Source organism: Sapajus apella, unplaced genomic scaffold, assembly GCF_009761245.1.
Source record: "Sapajus apella isolate SASKATOON/1434 unplaced genomic scaffold, GSC_monkey_1.0 scaffold731, whole genome shotgun sequence".
Classification (NCBI taxonomy): Eukaryota; Metazoa; Chordata; class Mammalia; order Primates; family Cebidae; genus Sapajus; species Sapajus apella.
This window is the reverse complement of record NW_022437657.1, coordinates 7,432-30,693: the sequence shown is the minus strand read 5'-3', so window position 1 is coordinate 30,693 and position 23,262 is coordinate 7,432. Positions and strand designations below refer to the sequence as shown.

The following is a 23,262-nucleotide window of genomic DNA, read 5'->3' as shown; positions in this document are numbered from 1 at the left end:
GGAAGGGAGGCCTGGGCCCCGGGGGTGTGCGGGAAGGGAGGTTTGGGCTTCCTTGAAAGGTCAAGGGAAAGCTTGACCTTTCCGTGCTCAGCCTGCAGCTCTGTGCCTGTGACCTTTGCTGGTTTGTTCCTTGTCTCCTTAATGGCGGTGCTGCTGTGCCTTTCATTTAAATCATGTGTGAAAAGTGCTTGTTAGGCTGTCTGGTGATGAGCATTTCATGTACAGTGAAGTTAATTTTATGGTTTAGGCCCCCATTTCAAAAAATATCCCAGTATTTAAGAGAAATTCTCTTTTGCTCATATCGTTGTTAAAATAAATGTTGAAATGCAAGAATTTCTAGACAGGTATATAGTGATTTTAAATAAAATGTGCGTAAGGCCAAGAATTTTCCCTTTGCTGTGTTTCTCCCCTACTCCCTTCCTTTTTGTTTTCAATGCAGCATCACCAACACATTTGAGGCCTTCACATTAAGTCTTCTGTCTTCACTCTTGATTTCTGGACCCAATTCTCCCTTTTACAAAGCCTTGATTGAATCTGGCCTTGGCACAGACTTTTCTCCGGATGTTGGGTGAGTTTATGATTAGATTAAATTAGTAGTTCTCATTGGTTGGGGGCAGTTTTGCTCCTCCACCTCCACACCCTGTCCCCGCCTGGCACTTGACAATGTCTGGAACATACATTTTTGGGTTTTGGATTGTTACAGTTGGAGGATGGGGGACCAGGAAACTGCTGAGTGTCTCATGGTGCATAGAATGGCCACCACAGCAGAGAGCTCTGGATAAGATCTACATCCCATGCCAGCCATTTATGTCCCTTAAGCAGGCATTTGTCCAAAAGAAGACACCCCTTTATGTCCCTTAAGCAGGCATTTGTCCAAAAGACACCCAGCACAGAGACAGCTTCTCCAGGGCCTCAGAATGCCATACTGTTCTCACTTAAAGGTCGTGCTATTAAGTATTAGAAACTTTAAAAATTTTATAAAACTCAGTCGTTCTCAGTTTTAAGATGTATTTTGCCATAACTCATAAGTTTAAATTTTATTTTTTGAAAAAGATATAAAACGACACGAATGTACACGGAACCAATTACTCGAGAACATTGCTTTAATGCACTTTTTGGTGGAGTCTTGGAGTTGAAAGCTCTGTGTTCTGATCTTTAAATGAAGCGTATTACGAGGGCATGATGGATGTGCCCGGATTCTAGTGCATCATTTCTGGTTTTGTCTTCTAGGTACAATGGCTACACGAGGGAGGCCTACTTCAGCGTCGGCCTCCAGGGGATTGCAGAGGAAGACATTGAGACTGTCAGAAGCCTAGTAGACAGAACGATTGATGAAGTCATTGAGTGTGTCTTGTTTGTAACAATCTGCTTTCGTTCCTCATTCCTGCCTGCTTTTTGGGAGGAGCTGAGCCTGATCCATTGTTTTGGCCTTCCGCCTCTGTCATATAGCATGCATTTGTTCATATTTAGTTGTTTAAATATTATCTCTGCTACCATCTGTTTCTAAAACTTTTATTTCTTTGCAACATCTTAGGTTTTTGTTTTGTTTTGAGACAGGGTCTCACTCTGTCCCGTAGGCTGGTGTGCAGTGACGTGATCTTGGCTCACTAATTTCCTCGCCTGCGAGCTTCAGGCGATCCTCCCACCTTAGCCTCCTAACTGGGACTAGGGGTGTACACCACCACACCCAGCTGACTTTTGTATTTTCAGTAGATAAGGGGTTTCTCTATGTTGCTCAGGCTGGTCTTAAACTCCTAGGTTCAAGTAGTCCTCCTGCCTTGGCCTCCCAAAGTTCTGGGATTATAGGCATGAGCTATTGTGTCTGACCCATCTTTGTTCTTTATTGTATTCTTTAGGAAAGGATTTGAAGATGAACGAATTGAAGCTTCACTTCATAAAATTGAAATACAGATGAAACATCAGTCTACCAGCTTTGGACTGACTCTGACATCAGTAAGTCATTTCTCAACCACTTTGCTTTTGTTTTTTGGCTTTGCTAATCTTGATTAGGACTGAAAATATAGATGGATACTGATAACGCTTTATTTGAACCTTGAAAGTTATACTTTTTTGATCGAATATAAACTTTTATAATAGACTTTTTGTCTTGTTACTAGCTTAATTGGCTTTTTGATATTTTTATGTGAAATAGATTACTTTAAATGGGTTAGGATTTATGATAACTGGTACTCTGTTATTTCCTAAAAATAATTTCAACCAGGGCTTTTTATTTTATTAGAATAAAATGGGGATAAAAGAAGTTATTTTTGTTTCTCCAACCAAAGAATTACATGACTTCTGTTATAAACAATCAAGTCTTGGCAACTTTTGGAGGTCGTACCATGTTTTTGGTACCAGCTGCGTTGTGGATGTGGAATTCTTCCTTTCAGTACGTAGCTTCTTGCTGGAACCACGATGGGGACCCTGTGGAGCTCTTGAAGTTGGGAAATCAGTTGGCTAAATTCAGACAGTGCCTGCAGGAAAATCCAAAATTTTTAGAAGAAAAAGTAAAACAGTATTTTAAGGTAAGAAAATTGGAGAGTTCATTTCTTTAATTTTGAAGTTAAATTTTATACTAATGAAAGGAATTTTAAGAATGTAATCTATACATTTAAGTAATTTCTGTTAATGGGTGACTTAATTTCTAATTAAAAATTTAATTGCTGCTGGGCACTGTGGCTCATGACATAGCACTTTGTAATCCCAGCACTTTGGGAGGCCAAGGTGGGCGGATCACCTGAGGTCGGGAGTTCGAGACCAGCCTGACCAACATGGAGATAGCCCGTCTTTACTAAAATACAAATTAGCTAGGTGTGGTAGCACATGCCTGTAATCCCAGCTACTCGGGAGGCTGAGGCAGGACTTGAACCCGGAAGACAGAGGTTGCAATGAGCCGAGATCATGCCATTGCACTCTAGCCTGGGCAATAAGAGTGACACTCCATCTCAAAAATCATAATAATAAATGCTTACATTAACTTAAAAAATTATTTTCCAGATTTTAGTGTAAGTTAGTACTTTTTTTTAGATGAACGTACATGTGTATTTTTTTTTTTTTTTTTTTTTTTTTTTTTTTTTGAGACGGAGTTTCACTCTTGTTACCCAGGCTGGAGTGCAATGGCGCGATCTCGGCTCACCGCAACCTCCTCCGCCTCCCGGGTTCAGGCATTTCTCCTACCTCAGCCTCCTGAGTAGCTGGGATTACAGGCACGTGCCACCATGCCCAGCTAATTTTTTGTATTTTTTTAGTTGAGACGGGGTTTCACCATGTTGACCAGGATGGTCTCGATCTCTTGACCTCGCGATCCACCCGCCTCGGCCTCCCAAAGTGCTGGGATTACAGGCTTGAGCCACCGCGCCCGGCCCATGTGTATTTTTAATACGTGAATATATGCATGTTTGTGTGTGGGTATGAATAAAACATCTGCGTATATTCTCTTATTAGTAAAAGAATGTAAAGTACGAGGACAGTCACTCAATTGTAACAAATATTCTGGTTTTCATGAGTGAATTCTTTTGAGGCTTATGTTTGTTTTCTCAGATATTTAGGCAGTTGTGCTTGGATGCATATTCCTCGCTTTGTACTCATTAAGGTGGTAGAACTTTGGTGAGAGAGACTGTTGTCTGCTTTGAAGGGAACTCTCCAGTGGGTTCCATTGTTTTAGACAAGAGACGTGATTCAGTAACTTGACCTGCAGTTTCTCGCAGCTGCTGTGATTTGACATAAACTTCCTGATGTCTTCTAGTCCTCTCACCTCTGTTTGTAGTGTTTCATATGGGAGCATTTTGTGCATGTGTAATTTTTTAATTGTTGAAATAGGGGAAGTGCATGAAAACACCTAACATTTATTTTTATATTACATCAACATCTATTTTGTTCTAATAATTTATAAAGTATTGAATGGGAAATGTAGTTCTAGCCTTTTAGAAGTTCATAGTAGAATGAACACTAGACAAAAAAATAAATTAGAATTCTATATTATTTTCAATTTCGACTAAAATCCAAGATCTGTGGTACTTAAAAGTGCAAACCTTTTTACAACTAAAGTGTCATGAAAATGTTTAGTATTGATATGGTTAAGACCTAATGACCATAATAATTAAAATAACCCTAATAGAGTAACAGCATATGTGAATCCTGTACCTACCACTTAGGCAGGTGTGGTGGGAAGCACTAACGGCTGCGTACCTTCATCAGCAAATCAGCTTTAGCGGTATGTTCTACGATTGCGGTTTTTAAAGTGGTAGGCAGAACTCCAGGACCAAGAGCATACCAGCAGAGGCTCGCTCAGCGTGAGGTTCCTGTAAGACCTGGTTTTCACTTGGCTTCTGTTGTCCCTGTGATTGCTGCAGAATAATCAGCATAAGCTGACTTTATCAATGAGGCCGGATGACAAGTATCGCGAGAAGCAAGCTCAGCTGGAGGCCACGAAGCTCAAGCAGAAGGTTGAGGCCCTGTCCCCCAGAGACAGGCAGCAGGTCCACGAGAAAGGTCAGAGGCTTCCTTCTGAGCCGTGCAGCTCCCTAACCTGCACTTGGGCCTGGTGGACTTGCTAGTGAGTTAATAGTTGGAGGCAAGTATTATTTCAACCAGTAGATGTCCACTGGGCACTGACAGAGCTCACATTCAATGCAGTGGGTTCAGATAGTCTCAGAAAATCGTCCTTATAGTTCAGTAGGAAAGGCAAGAATAACTGAAAAGAAATAGCTTGAAAAGACGTATTTATTTTACATATTTTGTAAATACTTTTTATTTATCAGGTGCTGTGTGTTGGAAGAGGCCTGTCCGTGGTGTAGAGGGCGTGGCCTGTGTGCAGTGTGGACAGTGAGAGCTGTGTGTTGGTAGAGGCCTGTCCCTGGTATAGAAGCTGTGGCCTGTAGGCCGGGCGCGGTGGCTCAAGCCTGTAATCCCAGCACTGTGGGAGGCCGAGGCGGGTGGATCACGAGGTCAAGAGATCGAGACCATCCTGGTCAACATGGTGAAACCCCGTCTCTACTAAAAATACAAAAAATTAGCTGGGCATGGTGGCGCGTGCCTGTAATCCCAGCCACTCAGGAGGCTGGGGCAGGAGAATTGCCTGAACCCGGGAGGCGGAGGTTGCGGTGAGCTGAGATCGCGCCATTGCACTCCAGCCTGGGTAACGAGCGAAACTCCGTCTCAAAAAAAAAAAAGGCGTGGCCTGTGTGCAGTGCGGACAGTGAGAGCTGTGTGTTGGGAGAGGCCTGTCCCTGGTGTAGAAGGCATGGCCTGTGTGCAGTGTGGACAGTGAGAGCTGTATGTTGGAAGAGGCCTGTCTCAGGCACAGAGCGTGTGTGCCAGCCACGAAGCAGCAGCAGGATTCTGTGGGACAGGCGTGGGGCACATGGGGATGGTGTGCCCACTCGGAATGTGGAGCGGTGGGCATGGAGGGAGCACAGCATGTATGGGGGAGACAGGCCGCCCAGAGGCCCTGGGGAGGGCCTGAGTGGAGGATGGGGAGTATGCTGGTGCTTCATGTATTGAGATAGGAGAACTGCCATTAGCAGTGTAACAACAGCCTCATTCAGGATAGTTTTGAAGAAAAATTGAGAAATTGAATAGCAAAAACTTCTGAGAGGCAATTGGAAACCTAAGCACAACGTGACGACCTCGGCCGGGGTGGTTGGAGTGAAGAGAAAAGTGAGAGTGGGGTTGGCGGCAGCTGGGGGAGTGGCCGGGCAGAGCTAAGGCAGGCAGGACGCCGCAGGAGAGCAGGGGCCACGTGGATCTCAGAGGTAGTTCTGCCCTTGGGAAGAAACATTTGCAAAAGTGGTGTCTGATAAGGGACTATATTTAGAATATATGAAAAACAAACAATTCAGTAATGAGAACACACAACCCAGTTAAAACATGGGCAAAAGATTTTGACAGATACCACCTAAGAGATCCTAATGGCAAATAGGCACATAAATCATTACATGGAAAATAATCTCATTACTTAGGGAAATATATCATAATTCTTAGAAAAATGCAGATTTAAACTACGGTGATAGATCGTTTACACCTACTAGAATGACTAGCATTTAAAAAAATATTGCCAGCACCAAATATTGTCAATCCTGAGAGGCAGGGGATCCCTCACATGCTGCCAAAGGAACCAAATTGGTGTGGCCACCTAGGAAACAGCGTCACAGTTCTCTCAGTGCCCACCAACACGCATGAGCCCAGAAGCCCTGCTCCCAACGCTCCTTCCACAGTGCCGGGCAACGCGCTGGACCCAGGAAGCCCTACTCCTGACATTCCTTCACGAGAAATGAAAACGTGTCCGCACAAAACTTGAAACAACTCAGATTTCCATCAACATGTGCGTCCTTAGAAAGAAACGCCACTTGCTGCAAAGGAACACAGCAGTGATGCACACTTGGTGCTGGTGCCTCTTGAAAGCTTTCCGCAAAGGGAAGTGAGCCAGGCGCAAGATGACATACTGACTACGGGAAGCCTTGGACGTGGCCAGGCCTCAGGGACAGAGACTTGAGAAGTTGCTGAGGCCTGGAGTCGGGATGTGGTTGACTGTGGAGTGTGGGAGAGTTTGGGGGGTGCCACACAGGCTCGGCACTCTGATGTGGTAGCTTCATAACTTGCCACGTTTGTCAGAACTCACTGAATTACAGGTTTACAATTGTGAATATTAATGCTTGTAGGTTACGTATTAATAACGCCTTTTAAAAATATATGCAACACATACACACATGCACTTTTCCTGCCAAAAAAGCTCGTTGGATTGGGGTTCTGTGAGAAATTGTCAGGCTTGTCAGGAGGTAAGAGTGGACGTTAGGTAGAAGATAAGTGATTCCATTTTGATCTTGCCAATTTTGAAGTGACATAATGCAGTAAAAGAAAAATTAATGTCAATTTGTAACCTGTTCTTTGCATTTGAATTCTTGTTTAGAGACAACTATTTTAAGCTCTGTTGTTTTTTTTTTTTAACCTTAAAGTCTTTTTCCCCCTTATTGAACTCTGTTTTGTGATAATTGACAAGCTCCAATCTTCCCACTATTAATTGAAGTTGTTTGTGAGCACACGTGATAAATCCATGAATAGGCAGCAGATTGTACGTTTCCTAAATTACTTCCTATTCATGGCCTGGCCTCAGAGGTGAGCTTTAAGAAAACCCAGCATATTACAGTCCAGCCCAGTAGGTGAGTGAGCAGTGCTCATACTGCAGATTTTCCCTTTGCACATTCACGCCAGAGGTCCTTTAAAGGAGGACACAGTGCTGGTGCATTTAATGGTTATTTCAGGTTAGTAAGTCTTAAAGTGTGCATGGCAGTGTTAGGATTCCGAATTAAAAGCCAGTCAGTAGAGGACAGCAGTGCAGGAAAGGTGAATGGGAAACTGTGTACTTCAGTGTGTGTCTTAAGCCCTGTGAAGGGGTGAAGCCTCCGCCATCAGGGAGTGTGTGATGTGCTGCAAGGAAAAAGAGGACGTGTCGGAGGCTTTTCCCACCGACCGTGAGTGCGTTCAGAGAAGGAGCACTGGGGCGTCAGGGTAGCTGCAGCGTCTTTTAGCGCAGGTGGGCCCAAGGACCCCGGGGGAAGCCAGGTCACAGAAGAGGGAGGAGGGAGCTTTGTGGCCTAGCCATAGATTAGAAAACCTCCAAGCGGAAACTCAGGATGTTAGATGGTGAACAGGAGGGGGAAGGCCTGCAAAGCCCAGAAAGTCTGAGCTCTGTGCTGTCGGGAGCAGGGGTGGTGATGGCAGTTGCAGCTCCAGAGGTGGGCGGAAGAGCTGGAGCCTGCGGTGGGGCACCTGTGGAGCACAACACCGCTGAGTTGCTCACTGTGCCCCAAGGCTCGTTCTCTAAGTGCTCAGCACGCCCTCAGGGAACTTCAGAAAGTGGCAGTGGAACATGGGGGAGTCAGCCCAGCAGACACCAGGAGTGTTCTCTGTGGGACTGTGAGTTAAAGCAGGAACTCAGCACAGCCCTCCCTGCGAGTCGTGGAATAATGCATTTGTGTATCTGCTTGGCACGGTGTTGCACTGGGAAGCCATTCTACTGACGGCCATCAGGGCTGAGACCACGCCTGGGTCTTGTGGCTCCTCCTCGTAGGCTGTGGCTAAGTGGCATCCCCCGTGAAGGAGCTGCCTCCCTCATTGATGAATGGGCTGTCAGGCCCAGGAAGTGTCTTTCTAAGCACCCCTGTAATTTGTGTGATGTATGCGATCCTATAAGTCTTTTGTTGAAATTCGTGAAAATGAAACAATAGAAAACAAGTATGGGGCCAGGTGCCGTGGCTCATGCCCGAAATCCCAGCACTTTGAGAGCCGAGGTGGGAGGATCACTTGAGTCCAGGAGTTCGAGAGTAGCCTTGGCAACATGGCAAAACCTCATCTCTAAAAAAAAAAAAAAAACACCAAAAAATAAAACCATAAATTAGCCAAGTAAGGTGGTGTGCCCTGTGGTCCCAGCCGTTCATTCAGGAGTCTGAGGCGGGAGGATCACTTGAGCCCGGGAGGCAGAGTCTGCATTGAGCCGAGATGATGCCACTGCACTCCAGCCTGGGTGACAGAGCCAGACCCGGTCTCAAAACAAAAAGGAAATAAGTATAAAGATCACTAAATTTCAGTCCATCAAGAAATGGTTTGAAAACTCTAAAAACAAGTTGAATCTATTTAATGTAAACTCTGGAGAGGGGTACAGGGGAAGCAGCTTGAGCAAACCACCGCTCCCTGATGGAATTGTTCCGCAGTAGAAGAATGCGAGTTCGGGAGAGGGCTACCCGCCAAGCAGGTTATTAGTGCCTCTCAGATTGGTCAGCCTGGAAATAGGAGGTGCTTTGCAAACCACAGTGCTCACTTACTCCCCACACTTGGCATGGACGGCTCATTCTGGATGTAAAATAACGCAGAGAGGGGATAAACTGCATCAGCCCTTTTCATTATGGTCCTGAATATTCCTTTTTCTTGTTTCTTTTTTAGGTTTAGAATTACGGACGCGGCAAAGCAAACCTCAAGATGCCTCTTGCCTGCCAGCGTTGAAAGTTTCGGATATCGAGCCCACCATACCTGCCACGGAGCTGGACGTGGTCCTGACAGGTCCTTGGGAACACTGCTTTTCATGGGGGCTGGGGTTCCTTTGTGGAGTGAAATGTCACTCCTCACAGCAGCAGTAGAGTCACATCTTGGAGGTGCTCCCTGCTCACTCATAGTCTTGGCCTCAGCATGTCTTATACCTAGTTTCTAATTCTCAGTGGCCATAGACTCCGTCACTCAGTAAGAGCCTATGTGTGTGTTTCTGAGAGTGGGTTTGATAGGGCGCTCTGATTTGCTGCTTCTAGAATCATGAGGATTTGGGTTATGCTGTGACTGTATTAAGTGCAGTTTTAAAAATAGAGGCATCCTCAGAGCCCCTTGTCCCAACTGTTCACCCTGCCGTCCACATAGAGAGGAAGTCGGGGGGCAAGAGCGCCTCGAGAGAGTGGGCGTGGAGCTGAAAGGGATTCGGAGGCCAGGTGCACCCCCTGCCTCGTCCTGGCATTTCTTGCTGTGGTGCGTTTCATTCATGGTAATTTTTGCCCCGTGTCTGTCACTGCTTTTGAGTTCTCAGGGCACCTCCTTTCTCTGGCTCCTGGCTTGTAGCAGGAGAGGCATCTATAGGGTAACCTTACCTGGGACGGTGTTGATGCTGAGCTTGCCAGTGGGTGTGGCCAGGTGTTACTGAGCTGAGGGGAGCATGGCTGTCACTTGCATCTCAAAGATGGGGATGAGATTTCACCCTGGGCATTCCTGTGTCCTGTGAAGCGTCTCCAACCCATTTTTATCTTCCGGCGGCACTCACCGTGCTTCTGTCTGATTTCTTTTTGCGTGTGTGTGCACTTGTGAGAATCGAGGCAAACATCCCTCTGATCTATTAACCCCTGCAGTTTTTATGTCCTGAGTCTCATTAAGTGTTCACTAAAACAATGAGTGACAGTAAATGAGACATCCGTTCATGCCTTGGTGTCTCTGCTGGTCTGGGGCGCTCTGCTAGGTAGGAACATACAAAGCTGAATGCTCAGCCCTTCCCTCAAGAGGTCAGGAGGAGTGGGGGGTGGGGGCACCAGGAGCCTTGTTTGGAGCCCTCGGGTGGCAGGGCCTGTTGGGGAAGATGAGCAGTGCTGAGGACGGGTGTGATGTGGGCCCAGGGGCCATCGGGGGGACCTGGTTGGAGTTCTCTGTGGTTGTTGGGGAGAGGTTGGGTAAGGAAGGTGGGGTGGAGAGAGGCGGGCGCACCTGCTGGAACTCACAGTTATGAGACCAGCAGGCCGTGGCTCTGTCCTTCCTTTCCCATTCCTCGGAGAGCGCAGGTTGCTCTACTATTGAAGACAATTCCGGATGTAATCATGAAAATGCAACAGGGAAATTTATATAAACTCTAAGTCTTGAATTTCCATTCTTGAAAAGCAGTAGCATTGTTTTTTAAATATTAAATATGGTTAAAATTATACTGGCAGCAGTAAACATTAAATCCTTTTTGTTTTCCTAGCTGGAGATATCCCTGTTCAGTACTGCTCTCAGCCCACCAATGGCGTGGTGTATTTCCGGGCCTTCTGCAGCCTGAACACCCTCCCCGAGGAGCTGAGGCCCTACGTGCCCCTCTTCTGCAGCGTCCTCACCAAGTACGAGTTGCAGCATGCCCTTGTGTCTTACTAATATCTGCTTTGTGTGCATATCTCTATTGTTGTAATGCATCAGTAGGAATTACCTTCAGTGAGTCACTACTTAACAGTGTTAATGTGTAAGTAAAGTGTACAGTATGCTGGTTTAGAATTTGTTTTTATGAAAGTAACATTTTCTTACTATAGTACATTGAAATATTTATGAATCCCCGGCATAATATAAGGAGATGCTTATAGATCTCTGTCTCAGCATACTAATCTGTTACGCTTTGGCAAGGAATGATTGTTTAATCTGAAAGTTTGGGTAGTTCAGTGTGCAGTGTGGCCCGAGGCTGCCTTGGGGACAGATGGATGTCCTGCTGTCTGCGTTGCTCTTCCGAGCTGACTGCATTGCTGGCGTCCTCCCAAGGTGGTGTGTGCACAGATCTGGAAACACACACCCGAGTGCACACATCACCACTTGTCCTTTTGCCCTGCCCTGCCAACTTGAGGGTTGCAGGACAAGCAGTAGACAGGGCTGTGGGCGTCCGTTCCTATCCAGGAAAATCAGGTGACAGGGAACCCTACAGCCAGCTTCGGGGGCCGTTGCCCAACCTGGCGAGCATCCGGCGTCTTCGCTTCGTGACAGTGAAGTTGTCCTCATGCTGCAGAAAGCTACCTGGCTGTGATGCCTTCTGCACCCTGGTTGAGGATCTGCTCAGATGGAAAGTGTCTTCAGGGTTTTGAAAGGCCCCCGGCTTTCTTTTTAAATAGAGGGCCACTGCTCATCCTTTCGCAGCACCTTAGAAAACACTTACAGTTGTTCCTTGACTAAGTTAATGACTTCTGGCATTAGCAGTATCACTAGAAGCATGAGTGCTGAGATGAAGATGCTTTTCTTAAAAACTTAGTGTGTAGTCTTTGGACTCCCCTGCTAGGCTACCAGACATTTGAGAGAAGGAAGTTTGTATCACAGGGAGTGGGCGAAGAGAGTAGGGGGTATTCATGAAACATTTACTTAGACGATCACGCCTGGAAATGCATATTTTAGAATGCTGTTTTGAGTGCAGAAACAGGCCTCCCAAAGTGTCTTGTGCCCCTGGACACTGACTTCTTAGGCATGAGAAGCTGGTGTCTCCCTGGGAGAGAGCACGTGAACTCCTGAGGGCAAAGGCCAGAGTGTGTTCCTGCTTTATGACCTTCGAAGTGTAAAGAGGTTGGGAGAGCTGTAGTTATTGAATTAATGTAAGCAACTTGTATTTAAAGATTCACAGTTTTAAAAATGATTCTGTCAAGATTTCCTTGTAATCGGCGCGATGCGTCTCTCCTCTGTCAGGCTGGGCTGCGGCCTTCTTGACTACCGGGAGCAGGCTCAGCAGATCGAACTGAAGACTGGAGGGATGAGTGCTGCTCCCCACGTGCTCCCCGACGACTCACACATGGACACCTACGAGCAGGTAGCCTGTCACTGTCAGATGACGGCTGTGGTGAAGTTTTTCTCCAGTGGCTTTCTGTTACTGTGCAGTTCGCCCCTAATTCCATTCCTCCGCTGTGTTTTCTGTGTTTCAGGGTGTGCTTTTCTCCTCTCTCTGCCTGGATCGAAACTTGCCAGACATGATGCATCTATGGAGTGAAATATTTAACAAGTAACTGCATTTGAAGAGTTGTCCATTCTTGGGCTGTTCCAGACATCTTCGTTTGAAATACTTTAAAGTAGACAATTTTACTTGTATTGGTTGTTGACTTCCAAGTGGTTTTACTTGTTATTCATATGGACTTAGAAAATTTCTTTGGTTGGTGAAATAGTCTGAAAACTTATTCTTAATAAATTGTCCATGATATTGAAGGGGCATGATGAACGGGTCTCCAGGAATATATTCTTTGCCTTTTTTCATAGCCCGTGCTTTGAAGAAGAAGAGCACTTCAAAGTGCTGGTGAAGATGACCGCCCAGGAGCTTGCCAATGGAATTCCCGACTCTGGACACCTGTACGCATCCATCAGGGCTGGCAGGACCCTCACGCCCGCAGGGGACCTGCGGGAGGCCTTCAGTGGGATGGATCAGGTGGGAAGCCTGGAAGGAACCTGTGCGACTCTGGTTTAGCCACATGTTCCAGAGTTGCTGATTTCTTTGGGAATACATTAATGTCTCAAATGCTAACTTTCTAACTGACCAAATATAGGGAAAAATTGGTTGGTTGGGGTTTTTTTGTTTGTTTGTTTGTTTGTTTGTTTGTTTGTTTTTTTTTTTTTTTTTTGAGACGGAGTTTCGCTCTTGTTACCCAGGCTGGAGTGCAATGGCGCGCGATCTTGGCTCACCACAACCTCCGCCTCCTGGGTTCAGGCAATTCTCCTGCCTCAGCCTCCTGAGTAGCTGGGATTACAGGCACACGCCACCATGCCCAGCTGAATTTTTGTATTTTTAGTAGAGACGGGGTTTCACCATGTTGACCAGGATGGTCTCGATCTCTTGACCTCATGATCCACCCACCTCGGCCTCCCAAAGTGCTGGGATTACAGGCTTGAGCCACCGCGCCCGGCCTGGTTGGTTGGTTTTAACTCATCTTCCTCTTCATACCACTCCTGCACCCCTGTTCCAGCCCTCAAGCCACACACTCACACACATAACCCCTGCTCAAACAGGGTTCTGATGTCATGGGTGCGTGGCTCACACTGAGTGGTCTTTCGTGGCCTCTGGCTGAGTGAGCTTCCTCTGTTTCAGGTACGACTGATGAAGAGGATTGCAGAAATGACAGACATCAAACCCATCCTGAGGAAGCTCCCTCGTATTAAGAAGCACCTATTAAATGGTGATAATATGAGGTACGTTTGTGATTGTTTTTAAATAATTAAGTGTAGTTCTTAGGTATTTTTCACTTATTATAGGAACTTCAAGATAGAGTACTTGGTAGAGGTATAGGTTATAAAATTTATTGTAGAAGTCAAGTGCTCTAGTAAACTAAGAAAAAAATATTTTAAGCTTATTAAAAGTTGGAGATAGGAAAGAACATAGGGTAGTTGTGTTCTAGAACTGCAAATAGATTGAGGGCAAATACTTAGTTATATTGCTTCCACAGCAAATGGTTGGTAAACGGCAGATCTGTGAAGGTAGGCTTGCTCAGGACCAGAGCACAAGTGCAGTTTCTTCTAAAGTCACGTGATGCTCCGAGGATATGCCCTCAGGTTTGTAAGCGTGATTGAAGTTGAAGCATGATGAACTGTTTACTTTCAGCATCTTATTGTCAGTAACATTGAGGTATTCGTCAGTACTTGAGAACATGTCCTTCTTTAGAGAGTCCTGGTGCCTTTCCCGAGTCATGTTTTGAGAATCCCTGGCAGATTGTACAGGGCGGTCTGTGGGTGGCCAGAGCTGGGGCCTGGTGGTTGGGGTCGCTGGGCGCTGGGCTCAGGTAGGCCTGGCTTCCAGTGCATGGCCAGCACTCACCTCGCACCCAGGCGGTCCTGGGCAGCTGACCCACCTGAGCCTTCTGCTTCCTCCTCCATAAAACTTTCCTTTGCAGGTTTATTGTGAGGAATAAAAGGAAAAGTATCTACAAGGTAGCATACGTACCTGGGATATAGTTAGTATTGATATAATGGTACCTGCTGTTACTTTAGAATACATTTAGGATTTACAGCCAGAAGGAAACAATACACACTTTGTCATATACTGTGGAGTTCAGGTAGATTTTATATGATAGTATCTGCAATTCTGCAGAATTTGGAAAAGTTCTATTTTCATGTAACTTTGAAAGCATGGTAATTTTTTGCGTTTTATGGTTTTCTGCTTTAAAAACCAGTTCAGATTTTCAAATTGATGACTGTTGGACAGTAATTTTAAAAGTTGTCAGTGTTTCGATAGTGTAATTCTGAAGGCATAGTTAGCAGATCTTAATCTCTGTATTTTCTTTGCTCTTTGGAAGAAGATGACTTTAGAGGCTCAGGCTGTCTGTGTCTGGACAGTTTTATTAGCTGACACACTGAACTATGTGGAAATTTCTTGGTAACTCGAAGCACTGCAAAGCAGGAAGGTGGCTGTGTTATTTCTACATTTGGCTACTGTTTCTTTTAACATCTTTGAAAGTATTTTTTATTTTTTATTTTTTATTTTTTTTTATTTATTTTTTTTTTTTGAGACGGAGTTTCGCTCTTGTTACCCAGGCTGGAGTGCAATGGCGCGATCTCGGCTCACCGCAACCTCCGCCTCCCGGGTTCAGGCAATTCTCCTGCCCCAGCCTCCTGAGCCACTGGGATTACAGGCACGCGTCACCATGCCCAGCTAATTTTTTGTAGTTTTAGTAGAGACGGGGTTTCACCATGTTGACCAGGATGGTCTCGATCTCTTGACCTCGTGATCCACCCGCCTCGGCCTCCCACAGTGCTGGGATTACAGGCTTGAGCCACCGCGCCCGGCCCTGAAAGTATTTTTTATAAAAAACATTTTTATTTTTGAATTATTTATACAAAATGTGATGAATTACTAAAACTATTTTTTCTAATGATGGTTTTATGTACATATAACTTTCAAACAGGTGTTCAGTGAATGCGACTCCTCAGCAGATGGCTCAGACAGAAAAAGTGGTAGAAAACTTCCTTAGAAGCATTGGTCGAAGTAAGAAGGAACGGAGGCCTGTGCGTCCACACGTGGTCGAGGTATGCACTGATGGTGGCACTGGCGCCTGGTGCGTGCCTGGCAGGGGCAGCTCTCGGGTTTTACGTGTATTAACTCAGGTCTCAGAACAGTCCAGCATGTGGTTGTTCATCTCTCTCATTACGCACGTAAGAGACTGAGGTTCAGGAGGATTAAGTGTCTAGTCCAGTGTTGGCCCAGTTGAGTTCAGACCCTGCGGTGTAGCCTTAGGTTCTGGACTCACTCTGTGCCTTGCAGCAAGTAGTCTGACAGGAAGAAAGACTTCAGTTGGGTTACTCTGGCATAGGAACGGCCCAAAACCGTGGCCTGAAGAAGGCTGCTTCACTGCTATTTCTTTAACTCATGAATCCATGAATTTGTCTGTAGAACAGTTATGTCGGTGATAACTAATTTAATAAATCTGATTAATTTACAAAGGGTTGTAATCTAGTTCACGGATGTCAGTGGGGGAGGCTGACGGTGTAGATTTTGCAGAGGATGTTTCTGACGCCTTCTCCATTGGTGTCTGTGTCCCTGGTTCTTTTCTGGGCGTGGTCTCCCTGCCCCTTTACATGTCCTCTTGATTTGACAGATTTTTAACTAGAAAGTGCAGAAGGAGGAAAGAAGCTTAAAGTATTTTCTTTGCACCGTATAACAAGGCCACCTTTTCCTTGACCATCTGAAAATTCATTTTAAAATTTTCTTCATTTATTTCATTATTCTCTTTATTTCTTTCTTTAGTTTTTAATTTTTTGAGACAGGGCCTCACTCTCACCCAGGCTGGAGTGCAGCGGTGCCATTATAGCTAGCTGCAGCCTAGCCATGGTGACCTCCCGGGCTCAAGTGATCCTCCAGCCTCGGCCTCCCAAGTAGCTGGGGCCACAGGCATGCACCGCCATGACTGGCTAATTTTTAAATGTTTTTGTTGAGATGGGGGCTCCCTGCGTTGCCCAGGCTGGTCTCAAACCCCTGGACTCAAGCAGTCCTTCTACCTCATTGACAGGAGCCGCTGTGCGCAGCCTATTTTTATTTTCTATCTTTTTAAAAAATTTTCCATATAGTAACCCATGAATGATAAATTTTTCTCCTTTATAGCATTTATTATTTAAAATACTGAAATCCACCCTAACACTTGTTATTAGCTCTGTGAATTCTGTAAACTCTGTTCCTTCTTACCTGTTTCAGGTGAGTTTTGGATTTTTCATTTTTCTTGGGAACTTGATTTTCAGAAACCTGCGCCTAGCAGCTCTGATGGAGATGCCCACGCTCGCAACGGCTCCCAGATCATTAGGAAGCTGGTCATGGTAAGAACCACAGCCCAGCTGGCTTCCCAGTGGTCGGGTGCATCCCTCCACGGCTGTGTCTGCCGCTGATGGTGATCGTCCCTCCGTTTGCCTGTCTGTGGGGCCGGCATGTCCCTAGAGTTGTGAGTTCAGTGCGTCCTTTGTCATTGCCACCCTGAGTTTTTCTCTTTGATTGTGCTGAGCGAAGGCCCTGGTGCGGGCGTGTCCTCCCTGTGCCGAGGAGGTGAGGGCCCTGGGGCGGGTGTGTCCTCCTGTGCCGAGGAGGTGAGGGCCCTGGTGCGGGTGCGTCCTCCTGTGCTGAGGAGGTGAGGGCCCTGGTGCGGGTGCGTCCTCCTGTGCTGAGGAGGTGAGGGCTGCTGCTCTGGGTGGTCTCCTCCTGGGCAGCTCACCCTCCTTTGAACATAGCTCCTGAGCTGAGTCTACACCAGTGGAGCAGCCTGACAGTTCTTTTCCCCTCCCTCAGCGTGGTGCTGATGCAGTTTGATTCAGTTCCTTGTGGAGCAGAGTGATTTAACACATTCCCAGAGCATCAGCTGTGATAGAAACGGTGTGGAGGGAAATGTTTTTAATTGAACAGTAAAGCATCATGTCAGAATTGGAGGACTTGATGTTTTGCAGTGAGAAATTGTGTGAAGTGACATAACTGCAGTGTCTTGCTCTTGTGTCCCAGTGCTGTGGGCGGTGCCTGGCAGCACAGCCTCTGACTATACCTTGTCCCTCAGGAACCCACCTTCAAGCCCTGGCAGATGAAGACCCACTTCCTGATGCCCTTCCCAGTGAACTACGTGGGCGAATGCATCCGAACTGTCCCCTACACGGACCCAGATCATGCCAGGTAGGAGGGTGGAGGTCGGGCCCTCCCAGGCCTGAGCCTTATGGAAGCAGCTTGTCAAGCCTGTTGGAGTTCGCAGGGTGTGTTTTAGTGGGAAGTCCACGCCAACTTCGAGTGTTGGGCCGGGGGCTGCATGTCTCTGAGCGCTCCTCCTTAAACAGCAGAGTCTTCGTGAGCAAAGGCCCAGCTTTAGAGCCAGTCACCTTTATAAACAGTTTCTATTCTTGAGGATTCCTATAAACAAAACAGGCATCTGTGACCCTAAACACAGACTCCTTTCAAAATGCCCCATGTACTCACCTCATCTCTAGGTAAAAACTGAGTGAATTTAGGCTGATTTCTGATCCACATGGCAGATTAAGCCTTCATGAAGACAGATGCATGGAACGAGAGCAAAGGCAGGTTAAGACAGGAAGCCACGGAGGAAAGAGTGGGAGGCAACTGTGGGGGCTGCCAGAGAACCTCATGATCATGACTGTGGGTGGGTGGGTGTGCCTGGCATGGGCCACGGAGGGACAGGGCAGTGGGGAGAGACCAGGGGTGCTGCAGAGCGCTGCAGCTGGCGGGGCTGGAGGCCAGCTCACAGTTGCTCTAAGGAGTACACCTCCCCCGTCTCCCCACCAAGTCAGAAGCTCAGGGAAGGAGGCCCTTGGTTGAAGGGCTGAAGCCACAGCTGAGTGTCAGGGTCAGGTCTGCTCTCAAAGTGGCATGAAGTGAGCGAATTTGTAGCCCACAGACTGGCCCCTCCAGGCCCTTCTGAACTGTGGCTGCCCCGTGTCTGTGTTCATCCCATCTGGGGAAACTGACTAGACCGGGAAGACAGACTCACAGACGTGCACCTTTGGGGACCCGTCAATTGGGTGTGTGAGTGTGACACAGATATGTGCAAGCATCTTATATCCCGGAAATTCACTTCCTATGTCTTTGTCCCAGGCAGCTACCCCCATGAGGGCCTAAACCAAAGAGGGAGCCTGGTAGAGGGGGAAGGCAGGCTAGGCCTGTGCAGCCTGTCCTGACTGGAGAAGGAGCTGGGCCTTCAGGGTACATGTGTGTCACAGGAGGGGTGGAGGAGCCAGGCAGGAAGAAACGTGGGGCTGCAGTGGGGGCCCAGAAAGAGAAGAGCTCTCAGATCTGTAGAAAAGATGATAGTGGCTCAGCTGTTTTGTCCGTTTATTTCCATATTTGCAAAAGGTAGATATCTGTCTGCTGTGCCAGCAGAATAGTGATGCCTGTTCGCGCCGTCCAATAGGAAGATGTAGACCGAAAACATGGAAACTGTGAAGAGGCTAATAGATGTTTTTCTCCTGGTTTCTGGTATTTTGTAGTCTTTCAACAATGAGCATGTGGTTTTAATGTAATATACAAGTAATAGAAGCTTCTCAAGAGTATCATATGGACAGATGAAATGCCAGTCCCTGTTGGTGCGTCAGGGCTCCCTCCCCCAGGGTCTGGCTCCAGCCTCGCTGTTCTCAGCTGATGGTGCCCCAGCCACCCAAGTGGTGTCGGGTTTCTCCTGGTGGACCCACGCTAGATGGTTGTGACTTCTACCACAGCCGCTGGGAACACGCCCACTCCTTCCTCCATTTCCCACCTGGCCTATTTGACCCCCTTCATCTGCTTTGGGAAAAGGTGTAGTAGAAGCAGGGACCTGGGGCTGATCTTGCCATGGGCATCTTTGGGGAGCCTGTGTCTACTGCAGATGGTACCATCATTGACTTCCCTGCAGTGGCAGGCATGGCTCTGCCTTCTGTCGAAGGTGGATGCATTCTGGAGTCATCTAGAGTGTGATACTACCATTCACAGTGGAAGGCAAAGGAAATCAGCTTCGTTCCTAGAAATGTGCTTTAGTGGAGTGTGTGTGTTTTCTTAAGGGATTCCTACAAAACTCTGACTTAACTTTCCTTTTTTTCCGTATTCTAATGTGAGGCATTTAAATAAACGTTCATTTGCACATTTGCCTTTACAGTAGAAATAACTGCTTTCTACTTGATCAGATTTTAAAATGACATGTATACATTGGAACAAGTGAAGCAGTGTGATGCTGGAAGTGTTGATTTCCTCCCCACCACCTCTCACTTCAACCCTGTAATCTAAGCCAACTCTTTGAAAATTGTTCTTCCTTGTGGTTTTTAGTGTTGGTAATTAAAAAAAAATCTCTTGCCTGTAATCCCAGCACTTTCAAGGCAGAAAGATTGCTTGACGCCAGGAGTTTGAGACCAGACTGGGCAACAAAACTAGACCCTGCCTCTACAAAATACGTAAAAATAGCCAGGCTTGGTGGCATACACCTGTAGTCCCAGCTACTCAGGAGGCTGGGGAGGGGGGAGGGATCCCTTGAGCCCAGGAGTTCAAGGCTACAGTGAGCTGTGACTGCACCAGTGCACTCCAGCCTGGAGACAGCGAGACCCCCATCTTGTAAAAAACAAGACCAAAATATGGGACCATAATTTATATGGCATTACTTTACAGATTGAGTTTATTTTCATTTTCACTTATTCCAATAATTATTTCACTGCATATGCTTTTTTATCAGACATGTTTTTAACTTACATTTTCTAATCATTCATTTCAGTCTTAAAATCCTTGCATGTTTGATGACTGCTAAGTTTCTGCATACAGAAATTCGAGAAAAAGGTGGTGCTTATGCTGGAGGTGCAAAACTCAGCCACAATGGGATTTTCACCTTTTACTCTTACAGGTGAGGTTTTCTCTGTTCCACATACTTGGATGCACACATCGGTTTATCTGTAGTCTTCTACTTGGGATTATCTATCATTTTCTTCTACTGCATTGAACCTTAGAAAAAGAAAAGTTCCGTTTGTTTCCTTTCGCTCGTTGAGCACTTAGCCACACGCAGCAATGTCCTTCTGGTACAAGGATTAGGGCTAGCAGCCTAAACAGGAAGCATTCTCCTTGAGCAAACTGGGCATGCTGTAACCAGCATATTTCGGCAAAACTCAGTAGTGCCTCCATCCATGGTTTTGCTTTCCACACTTTCGTGCCCACAGTTACCCTCAGTCTGGACATGTTAGATGGAAAATTCCAGACATAAATACTTCCTCAGTTTTAAATGGCACACCATTCTTCGAAGCAGTGGGATGAAATCTCACACTGTCTACACTACCTGCCTGTGGGTCATCAGTAGCCGTATAGGTCAGATACATTGTCAGGTAAGAGCTTATGTTCAAAAAACCCTTGTTTTAGTTAATAGTAGCTCATCACCATACCTTTTATTACATTATAACTGTTGAATTTTGTTAATACCTTGCTGTACTTAATTTGTAAATTTTAACAAAGATATAGAAAAAAATAAAAACCATAGTGTCCATAGGACTCAGCACTGTCTCAGGAGGATGCAGCCCTGCCCTCCAGGTATTGGAACAGGCCCTAGTTGTTGGGGCTGCGATATAGCGTCAGAGCGTTCTTATTTCAGTTTTAGGTGCCTAATGTGGATGCTGTTCTGTTAGCTTCATAAACATAACACCGTTACTCTAAAACAATAAATTCCTGATTTTCTGTGACTCTCCTGCCCAAGAGAAGGTGTATTCTAACACTATAAGAAGCTAGGCAGCCTTGGTGGCAAGTGTCTGTGGTTCTAGCCACAGGAGGCTAAGGCAGGAGGATCACTTGAGCCCAGGGAGATTGAAGCTACAGTGAGCCAAGATGTACCACTGCATGCCAGGCTGGGCGACAGAGTGAGACCCTGGCTCCTGGATGCATAGGTAGATGAGGCAGGCAGACATGCAGGCAGATAGGCAGCCATTGCCACTCTAAGGAGCTCTCCCTCTTGCCGTGTTGCCGTGCTGGAAGCCACACTTCTAGACAAGAATGGGGAAGTAGCACACAGCCCCTCTGCAGCTCTGAATCAGGGTGGAGGGAGGGTGGGACTCTTAACGCTTACACAGACGGAAGTCTGGATTGGCCCCTCAGGCTGATTCCTGGACTATCCTGGGTATTTCTTAAGGGAGAGTAAAGGACAACCTTAGCTTAATTTTTCCACTTGAGTCTTCTGTAATTTCTTTGTAATCCCAACCTGCCCCCACCCTGGACTCTCCACTTTCCTCTCCTGATGAGGTCACAGGGGTGTATTTAAATAATCTGGGGAGAATGTTCTGCAGATGGACCTCGTCTAAGTAGAGGGAGAATGTGTTGAATGACTTATGTGATCGGATTTAAATTTCCATTGAGAGTAATTAAGCGATTTGTCAGTGGGCTGTTTGGACTGTAATGTGTAACATAGAGCTGTTCACACAGATGTTCAACTGTTGACAGATGGTTGTGATTAACTTGTCCTCTGGTAAAGTGCTTGACTGTTTATTTCTCTGGGTTTCCTAGGGACCCAAATACAATGGAGACACTCCAGTCTTTTGGGAAGGCTGTTGACTGGGCTAAGTCGGGAAAATTCACACAGCAAGACATCGACGAAGCCAAACTTTCTGTCTTCTCGACCGTAGATGCTCCTGTCGCTCCTTCTGACAAAGGTATTCTGGGTGTAACAGCGAGAATCTCAGCCCACAGCCTCACAGATGGCATTGCCGTTTTCGGAGTCCCCACATGCATGGGCAGGCGCAACAGCTTCTGCCATCCGTGTCCCTGCTTGTGATGATTTCCATGTCTATCACCCTAAACGTGGGGCTTGAAACACTCTTCCCAACAAGAAAAGTGTCTCCAGTCATTTCAGTTTTACTGAGCTGAGGCCCAGTGGGGCCAACCCACGCCAGGGTCCTGGCTCATTAGCGTAGAAGGGGTACATGGGCATGGCCACGTTACTCTGTAGAGCCACTTCTGCTGACAGCATCATCAGCCTCATGTGGCCCTGACTTCGTCCATGCTGCAGAAGCAGGCGTTGGTAGGGTCAGCGTGGCTTGTGGGAGCTGGAGGTGGGGGTGTGATCTCTGGTCTGTTAGATATGTCCCCGTGGTTGAAATACGTTCACATGAAGTAACAGTGAGATGTCCACGTCTCCTCCAGGACCCGAGTGCACAGCCCACAGCGCATGGGCGGCAGCGTCATGGTGCCTGTGCTTTGTCTTCTAGGAATGGACTACTTCCTGTCCGGCCTCTCAGATGATATGAAGCAGGCCCACAGGGAGCAGCTCTTTGCCGTCAGCCGTGACAGGCTCCTGGCCGTGAGCGACAGGTGAGTGGGGAGCAGGAGAGACGGCGCCTGGGATTTGAGGCCTGCGCGCGCCTTTTCACACGCTGACCACGCCTTCCTCTCAGGTACCTTGGCACGGGAAAGAGCACACATGGCCTGGCCATACTTGGACCAGAGAATGCAAAAATCGCCAAGGACCCATCCTGGATCATCAGTTGAGCAGCCGTGGAGCTTCTGACGGCGCAGGAGCTCAGGTGTGCTACACACACAGGCGTTGAGAAAAGGAGCCTCTGAGCCGAACTGGAAAAGGCAGAAATGTTACTGCTTTTTCCAAGGATATGATGTCATTCTTAAAATTTTGCCAAAGCCATTGACTGGCAGGTCAGATAAAAACTTTATCTATCTTGATAATCATGCATGAAACAGCAAAGATGTGCCATGTAGAACTTTAGCTTTGTGGTGACAGAAAGACTGACTTTTGCCTGATTAACCCTAGAATATTTATTTAGGAATCTAAAAATAAAGGGCAACTCTGACTTACGGTGCTTGAATCATTATTTTAAGTAGCATTTAGGGCCTTTATTAAATGTAGGAGTAAAGTGAAAAGCTGCACAAGGCTGTCCCACCTGCCTGTGCTGATTTATGGACCGCAGCCACACCGAGGACCTCAGGAGCGTCCCCTAACAGACGGGCGTGCAGCGGGGCGGCCGGATGGAAACCATCCTGAAGAGCAGGGGAGTTGGGGTAAGTGCTCGCCCTGTCTTCTCAGACACGGAAAGGTAAGCCTCTGCGCCAGCTCTTCCTTG

At 46.8% G+C, this 23,262-nt stretch overlaps 1 protein-coding gene and 1 long non-coding RNA gene across 2 annotated transcripts; one reads left to right on the top strand and one right to left on the bottom strand.

The window, feature by feature from the left end:
• The first annotated feature begins 319 nt into the window (after positions 1–319).
• LOC116546268 (presequence protease, mitochondrial-like) lies at positions 320–22,997 on the top strand. Its single transcript, XM_032272581.1, has 18 exons — positions 320–568; positions 1,231–1,344; positions 1,857–1,953; positions 2,391–2,525; positions 4,353–4,491; positions 8,938–9,054; positions 10,484–10,616; positions 11,932–12,052; positions 12,165–12,241; positions 12,493–12,658; positions 13,316–13,416; positions 15,126–15,246; positions 16,453–16,527; positions 17,250–17,362; positions 19,932–20,057; positions 21,695–21,840; positions 22,396–22,498; positions 22,582–22,997. The coding sequence occupies exons 3-18, from the start codon at positions 1,912–1,914 to the stop codon at positions 22,673–22,675; spliced, it is 1,809 nt and encodes a 602-aa protein (XP_032128472.1). The 5' UTR covers positions 320–568; positions 1,231–1,344; positions 1,857–1,911; the 3' UTR covers positions 22,676–22,997.
• Positions 5,171–21,897, bottom strand: LOC116546270. Its single transcript, XR_004266650.1, has 3 exons — positions 21,884–21,897; positions 8,041–8,048; positions 5,171–5,294 (listed from the first exon to the last, which is right to left on the bottom strand). It is a non-coding gene; the product is annotated as an uncharacterized LOC116546270 (long non-coding RNA).
• Positions 22,998–23,262: the final 265 nt, after the last annotated feature.

Coding starts and splice junctions, on each gene's coding strand:
- LOC116546268 (XM_032272581.1), top strand. CDS start 1,912: ATGAAACATCAGTCTACCAGCTTTGGACTGACTCTGACATCA. Junction 21,841..22,395: donor TGTCGCTCCTTCTGACAAAG/GTATTCTGGGTG, acceptor TTTGTCTTCTAG/GAATGGACTACTTCCTGTCC. Junction 22,499..22,581: donor CTCCTGGCCGTGAGCGACAG/GTGAGTGGGGAG, acceptor CCTTCCTCTCAG/GTACCTTGGCACGGGAAAGA.